The sequence below is a fragment of the Vanacampus margaritifer genome, chromosome 16 (genome assembly GCF_051991255.1).
Source record: "Vanacampus margaritifer isolate UIUO_Vmar chromosome 16, RoL_Vmar_1.0, whole genome shotgun sequence".
NCBI lineage: Eukaryota > Metazoa > Chordata > Actinopteri > Syngnathiformes > Syngnathidae > Vanacampus > Vanacampus margaritifer.
The window spans coordinates 17805385-17813517 of record NC_135447.1 but is presented as its reverse complement, the minus strand read 5'-3'; the positions used below and the strand labels follow the sequence as shown (position 1 = coordinate 17813517).

The following is an 8133-nucleotide window of genomic DNA, read 5'->3' as shown; positions in this document are numbered from 1 at the left end:
TTAAAAGGCGCCAGATAAAATAAGACTTGTGCTCTTTCCGCTCTATTTCATTCTAGATCAGACAACATTTGCATTTGCAAAAATAAATAAAGCGTCACTAAAAGGAGGCCTTCACAATATTGTGCTTTTACTTTTAGTAACAACCACAGTGCCCTCTAGTGGAATTAATACAAAGTTGGTAGGACGTCTGTGCCCAGCCTCCTGGAAGAAGGCACAATAGTTTTTAAACATATTTTCTGCTCTCCATAATAGAAAAACGTTCCTTTCCAATATGACAATAATACTACACTCTCTAGTGTAGAAAATATGTTTTAGAAATTACACACACAAAAAACGTTTGACCTGACGATGGAAAAAAACACCCACAATGTTTAGATAGTTTATTCAACGTCTAAAAGAAAAATTTTCTTTTACGGATATTCTAATATATATAATACACTATAGGATGTAAAAATAACAAGTTAAGTATAGCTTTAAGATATTTGGACCATATAATGGTCAGGTGCTGAAAACTACTCAATGATATTACAGTACGAGTGATTCTCTATACACAGATGGAAGGGAACGCTTATGGACAGAACGCGCTGAGTTAGACACACTTCAAATTCAATGATCCCCTCTTGAATGTCAGCAATAAAACAAGGATTTAAAAAGTGGTACATGCTTTACAACGCAGTGACACAAGTATCACTCAGTAGCAAAATTAGAAAAAACAAACAGTTCAATTAAACCCCTCAGACAGACTTTCTAACAAAATTTAGGGTGACCAGATTTTATTTTAAAATTATAAACCATACACTACAACTTCACTGAAAATCAAATATACAATCAATATTCACCAGGAAGTATGTGCAGTCAATCTGGTGAACGGTGGTTGGTTGTGTTATTACTTTAGCTAATGCTAAATGTGGCGGCCATGGCTCAGGAGGTAGAAGGGGTCGTCTAGTAACCGAAAGGTCAGCTGTTCCATTCCTACTCTCTCCAAGTCACGTGTCATTGTGTTCTTGGGCAAGACACAGTACACACATTGCATTGCACCAGTAGCACTGCACTGGTCTATGGCAGGTGTGAATGCTTGGTGGTGGTCGGAGGGGTTGAAGGCGCACACTGGCGGTTACGCCTCTGCCAGCGTGCTTCAGCTGTGGTTACGGATGTACTTTACAGCCACCAGTGTGAGTATGTGAATAATGTATCACCATATAAATCTGATGCATTGTTGTTAAATGCTGTCGTGGTTGACAGTTTTAACAGCACTGAACAAGACAATGCACTTACGTTATCCAACCTTTTTTGTGATCGGTCCCTGAAGCTATTGGACACTGGCTGTACCGTTTACCTCACACCAGTCTTGAATTATTATAGCATTGGAAATATGCCACGAGAAAAGATCAGCTTGCATTGGGTGTGACGGGCAACCGCAGAATTATGTTAGAGGGATTTCACATGATTATTAGACACAAGTTGGGTTTCCATCCACTCATTTTTATTATTATTTTGAAGAAATGCGAAAATTAAACTGAATGGAAATGCCAGACATTGAAAAAGGGCTCAAATTCACCCAAAAGTTTTTACGCTTAGAAGGGGTTGATTTTGAAGCGAATCGAAAAAAGGAAAATGTGTATTTTGGCTATGGAAACAGGTTTTGCGATTAAACGCTGCCAAGACCGGATACACGTCGCACGTTTTGACCGGATATTACATCACGCGTACGTTTGTAGTCCCAAAGCAATGTCGAACAATAAAGTAAGGTATGTTTGGGGGACGACAAAATTGAAATCTTTTTGGAATTAAATAAAGAAGCGAATATTAATGCTATTTTAGATGGAAAACAGCCAAGAAACGCTATCAAGAATTACAAAAGCAAACTCATACAACACCATCGCACGGCGCAGTCGCTTTGTTTTTCTTCTTCTTCTTTTAAACTACTAGTGGATCACATCTCCAAGGGGGAGTCCCCTCTCAATATTCACAAAAGAAGAACAGATGGAAACGGGCATAAGTCGCATGTCCGTTTTGCGCGTTTTCAGTACATTTTAAACAATTGGATGGAAACCCCCACTACAGACGCAGGAAGTAGTTCTATTGTTAGTATGACAAAAACATGCCTGCTCGCGAGTAGATGCGAATGAAAATGCAGACATGGATGTGAAAGTAAATTGGACTGAATTTAACAGTTAAACTCCTATTAAATTGGTATTATTGTATGAATTGCCACTTCTGCCAATTCCCGACAATGACAATGCTCACCTGAAGCAGGTTTGCATCCGTCGATTGGGCTGAGTACAGACGGTCCTTCCCATTCCTTGTAATTTTGCATCAAAAAACATTTACTAAAAATGTGTAAGCACTCTGCGAAAGGTGCCCATCGATAATGACGGCCAGGGTATTGACGATTGACGGAAGTGCCCATCTCAAATATGTGATTGACAAGACACATGGCCCAAACAATCTGCTTGCTGACTGGAAAATACACAATGACTTGTGTAAAATTGGGACAAAATAGGGCTGGTGAAATCCGCTGCGACTCGGAATAGGCTCAAAACAGGCTCTGGTCACCCTAAATACACTGTCTCTACCCATAATGAAATATCAGTTGAGTACTGTCATAAATACAGTAACCAGTGTAAAATCCAAAGGAAATTGAAGGTTTTTGTGGCAGAAGGCCATATATAAAGTCATAGATGTTTCTGCCAACTTGATGCTATAATGCAGGCCGTCCATTTAGTTTGTCATGCATGAGAGTGATGGCGCTGCCTGTAAAGTCTCGAAGAACCTGGACTGTTTCTCGTTGGAGCTGCAGAGACTCGCGTACAAATTCTTGCTGAGTCTCTGCTAGCTGCTGCACCGACTCGGACAGAAGCTCCAGGGAGCGGGAAACTGTTTCCAGCAGGACGTTGGTGGCGTGCTGCTCCTGGAGGCTGAGTGACGCATTTTGTAGCATGTTTTCCCTCATGTTTACGTTGGGCTGACCAGTGATTGGGAGTGAGGCTGACAACGTTGAAGTGCCAGAGGAAGTATGAGGTCGTTCTCGTTTCTGGAGGCCATTGTTTCCTTGGTGATCCCCTCTAAGTTTAGTTGCATGACTTGAAGGTAATGCGTCATCTTTTGCGTCATCATCCCAGTCTGCCAAAGAAACGAGCATCTTGAGACAGAGAAATCCAAAGGGACATACTGGATGTAATTCAGGGGTCACCAACTCCTGTCCTTGAGGGTCTCTATCCAACATGTTTTAGACGTTTCCTTCTTCCAACACACCTGATTAACTCATTCACTCCCAGCCATTTTCACTGACGCAACCCCCTTCGCTTTACTAGATTTTGACTGATTTTGCAAGGCCCACAGAATTTTGTGTTCTATTGCTATTAAAACATTGAACCTACCAAAAGAAAGATTAGAGTCCCTTCTTTCTTCACGGGAAAAAAAGTATATCTGTATCAATTTCCGTTTTTGCAGTTTAATCATTATTCACAAACCTGTTGAAAACAATGGCAAAAAGAGCTTGGCTGATTTCTTATACTCTGCTGCTACCTGCTGGCCGTTTTTTGAAATTATGACCATTGCTTTAAGCGACCTTTACAGGTCAGAAGCTGAATCAAAGCCTTCTGTATGTTTAAAAAAAACATATAAAAAGGTTTTTAAGAGTGCAGTACAAAGTATTAAAAACCATTTATACGTTTTGGGGATTGTATAAGTTAAAATGATCAGGATCATATCAGGGTTCTGTAGAGCTTGCTGATGAGCTGATCATATGAATCAGGTGTGTTGGAGGAGAGGAACATCTAAAACATGCTGGATAAGGGCCTTCGAGGACCGGAGCTGGTGACCCTGCTGTAATTAAAAGCGGTGTCTGTTAAACTGCATCCGGATCCCATTCACGACAACTCACCTTCCGAAGCAGGTATTTCAAACTGCACATCAAAGGCAGTCCTTGATGAGTCCCCTGAAACAATAAAAAAAAAAAAATCAATATGAAATTTGCAATGTGGTGCATTGAAAGGAAGAAATACAAAATCAACAAAACTCCTGTAAGATTTTACAGTATCCTATGTACTGTACTTTTGCAACAGCGTCACCAAAGTTAAGGGTGTTATTTAACTGAAAAACAACTAATTAAATGTGTGCATTTATAATGTAAACAAGGTTAATTTGACTTAAGGTTGTTATTTTACCGAAAAGCAACAAATTAAATTCCTGCATTTATAATGTAAGCAAGGTTAACTCACTGAAGCAACCCCCTTCACTCCTGACTGGTTTACTGGATTTTGACTGATTTTGCAAGGCCCACAGAATATTGTGTTCTATTGCTGTTAATACGTGGAACCTACCAAGAGAAAAATTTGAGTCCCTTCTTTCATCAGGAAAAAAAAAGGGGAAAAAAAGTATATTTTTATCCATTTTCATTTTGCAGCAATTAGCATTAGAATATAGCTAAATTTCCTAATTATTCACAAACCTGTTGAAAACAGTGGGGGGAACAGCTTGCCCTGGTTGATCTCTTATACTCTGCTGCCACCTGCTGGCCGTTTTTGTAATAACTACCATTCCTTAATGCATTCTCTTCAGTTCAGAGGCTGCATCAATGCCTTCCGTATGTTATAGCATAAAATAAACATAAAAATAAGTATAAATACATCTTTGGGAGCATGGTAATATTTATAATAGAATGTATTTCTATGTTTTTGGGAACAAATTAGTTCAAATGTGTGGTGGATAAAGTTCACTATGTCCTTCAGCAATCCTCATTGCTCACTTCAGTTTGCTCTACCACCATCACACGTCACATAATGTTTTTCTAGTTATACAGCCATTCAGTTTTATACCAGTGTAACAGTTAAAATTGTTAATTTTACTTAAAACATTGCCTATATACTGATTGAATGTCTGATGATGGTGATATTTTAACACCTAATTTAAAACTTTAATAAATGTCAATGGAGTAGTAGAGATGGTTCCTCTTTGCTACCTGACTGTGCAAATCCGCTTGAAGAGTAGGCCATCGGTGGAGGCCTAGACAACTCATCAGCACCATTTGGTGAACTCTGCATTCCAACCATGTCATCCTCCTCCATTTCTTCAACATCGTCATCATCACAAAGTGGGCCTAAGTCACTGTTGATCTGATCTTCCTGATCCATCTCCAGAATCTGTAGTACTACTTTCTCTGTTTGATTAAGGTCTTTAGATAGACGTGAGTTGATGCCCCGGTTAGGTACCTTGCCCGACCGCATGGCAGCAACTTTCCGCTTGGTGTCACACTTCAGGTCCGACCATTTCTTTACGACCTCAATGACCTCTCGTTGACACTCGCCAATCTCATTGACACGGGCTGCAATTTCAGCCCATGTGCGCTTCTTCACGTCTGTTGCCACGCCACGGTTGAATTTTCCTTCAGGTTAAAAGAGCACAAAAGCAACCACATGAGTGCACTTTTAAATGTCACAATGTAAAAACAGCTGACATCCAATACTTAACATTTTACAATTTTAAAGCTAATTCCATGATGATGAATTAGACACTATGGCACCATGCAAACTCCAAAATACATGTCTGTTTGATCAGATGTGCACTGTCCAAAAAAACAAAACATTGTGCTAGTGGGTACTAGTTAGCTCAAAGGACAACGAGCAGTCAGTTCTAAAAATAATCACCTGACATTTACCAAGAATAAGAATGAAAACAGAAGAATAATGTTAACAATATCATGTATTTATTTAAACTTAACATAGTACATGTTTCTTAATGTACCAAATATTCTATATTTTGTTAAAAAAATTAAATAATATTCAATTTGGGATGCTGTTTAGATTTACCCAGATTTTTCAAATAATTTAATTTTAGAGATGTAATTTTAATGTGATACCACATTATTTTTGCTCACGAATCACAATCCAACATCAGTCCATTCGTAATATATCGGAAGTGGGAACTTGGACCTGTAGTATCCAGCCTTAAAATTAATGATACGATACGATACGATACGATACGATACGATATACTTTTATTTTCCTCGTGGGGAACTAATGAGTGAGTAATAAGCAAATAAAAGTGCACTACTTGTCTGCAAACAGCAGAAGCTGTTGATAACTTGATTCATCTCATATTGTTTAAGTTGAGAGAACAAAAATGACAACAATGGCTTTATTCTATATCATTAATGTATAATGTTTAAAATAAAATGCAAAAACTAAAAAGACAATTTCCTTAGTATTTTGACATTCATATAATATAAACTATAAATTAAAAAAATAATAATTTGACAGTTTTCATCAGTCCTCAAATGCCTCTCTCTACTTGAAATGCTGTGTCCTCTTAGCTTTATTATGTTTTGTTAGATCAGTTGTGTGGTCACAGGAACCACTCTACTCATATAACAAGCCACATTTAGAAACATACCCACAATCACGGAGCGATGTTTCCTCACTTCATCTAAAAGTATGTGGACCTCACTGAAAGTGAAACGGGCTTTCCTTTTCTTGAAGCGTATAACACTGTCTTGATTGAAGAGTAACGTTGACGACATCCTCCACAAAACAGCGTCTGAGGTTCTTCAGCTGCTTTGTAATAGCCTCTCAGCTTCAAATTCCAGAGGACTCTGTCAAAAGGTTAATTATTATACATTATAACCAAAATAACAATAACTGAACAATGGGGGTTTAAATGGCTTGCTATTTTGGCACGAGGTGAGAATAAACGTCCACGCGTTCCAGACGAGCACCCTCGACAACTCTGACTTATTAGACTTATTTTACCGATTAAACATTTAAACGTAATGTTTAGATTACATAAAGTACTCAGTGCATTTTCACCTTGCCCACGAAGAACCCAACGAACAATGCAAGCGCTTAAGCACACTTGCGACAGCCTAGCTTAAATGAACACAATACTCTTACTCGCATGACCTCACACATAAATATACTTTACGGACACGGACTTCAAATAACCATATGCATTTATAAACACATTACTTTCGACGAGCACTTGCTTAGACATAAGATTTGTGGTAACGTCGGCTCTATTTCAGCTCGGCTAGTTCTCTAAGGTAGTGATGGCTAAAGCTAACATTGGATGAGGTTCACAGGTTGAGCTAATGAATGATGCACTGTTAAATTCATCCTCACCTCGTGGACTATATTAACTTCCAATGTACACATTTATTTTAAACATGGCACCCACACAGTTCACCTGCACATATAATGGTAATTCGACATACGTTGTTTGACAGTATTAGCTTTGTGGCATCACTCAGTGATACCCAAACTCAGCTATGCTTTCTTTGCAGCAAGATAGCGAAAGCTAATGCTAGTGCTAAGCTAATAAAGCGCAGTATTCACACGTGATGGCTATTGGACGGAAGGTGAGCTTCCAACCCGTACTCAGAAAATTGTGAACTCACCTGAAAGTCCAAATATTGATATTTGCTCGTGGAGTATTTATATAAACGTCCTTATCTACAAGCTAGCTGGTATAAAGCTAGCGGGTTGACTCCCACCCAGATTAGTATGTCCGGTAAATCGTTCAGGTTTGCATAATTTACAGAAACAGCGACTCTGCTTTTATGCAAAAATACATTTAAATTATATCACAAGACTCCAATTCCCCTAGTTATGTGCGAAATAGTAAACAGTAGATTTTTTTTGATTTGCGATGAATTTGGTCTTTGACACTTTCCAGATTGTAAATATGCTCTTATTTTGGAGGAAAAGCTCTCCCGGGAGGGAGGGGGAGAGAGAGAGAGATTTGTATTTGAACGAATGAACTCGCCTATTCTAGTATTTAAAGCCACAAAGATTATAGATTAAACAATATTGGGTGTATTTAACTACTTTTCTTCTGGTTTAGGGTGTAATTAATTGTGAATACTGTATTGCTATTGTGTCAATCTAAAGTCCCCCATCTAACTAATTAGGGGTGCATAAGAAGCTATTTTAATCTAAAAATAAAATTTGATTTAAAAGATGAGAGCAATGACTCTTTAAATCTTTAAAATATATATGTATCAAATTGTCTTGTATTGGAGAAATGTATATTTTAAGAAAATACTACATTTACAGTAACCTGATAAATTCATTCATATTACAAAATAACAAACTCTTTGCATCATACACTCTTTCAAACTCAGCCCTATACTATTGA

At 38.2% G+C, this 8133-nt stretch overlaps 1 protein-coding gene across 2 annotated transcripts; it reads right to left on the bottom strand.

Annotated features, from left to right (window-relative positions):
* Positions 1-365: 365 nt before the first annotated feature.
* Positions 366-7666, bottom strand: LOC144036727 (uncharacterized). Of its 2 annotated transcripts, none has more exons than XM_077547573.1 (5): positions 7394-7666; positions 6394-6592; positions 4964-5386; positions 3887-3940; positions 366-3123 (listed from the first exon to the last, which is right to left on the bottom strand). In XM_077547573.1, the coding sequence occupies exons 2-5, from the start codon at positions 6518-6520 to the stop codon at positions 2702-2704; spliced, it is 1026 nt and encodes a 341-aa protein (XP_077403699.1). In that variant the 5' UTR covers positions 6521-6592; positions 7394-7666; the 3' UTR covers positions 366-2701. The 2 variants fall into 2 exon arrangements, with proteins under 2 accessions (XP_077403699.1, XP_077403700.1); XM_077547574.1 differs by lacking the exon at positions 7394-7666 and adding an exon at positions 7119-7295.
* Between the last annotated feature and the right edge of the window lie 467 nt (positions 7667-8133).

Excerpts from the sequence above, each read along its gene's own strand:
- LOC144036727 (XM_077547573.1), bottom strand. The coding sequence starts at position 6,520 with ATGTCGTCAACGTTACTCTTCAATCAAGACAGTGTTATACGCTTCAAG. Across the intron at positions 5,387-6,393 it reads ACATCGCTCCGTGATTGTGG|GAAAATTCAACCGTGGCGTG; the intron begins GTATGTTTCTAA and ends TTTAACCTGAAG. Across the intron at positions 3,941-4,963 it reads AAGCGGATTTGCACAGTCAG|GGGACTCATCAAGGACTGCC; the intron begins GTAGCAAAGAGG and ends TTATTGTTTCAG.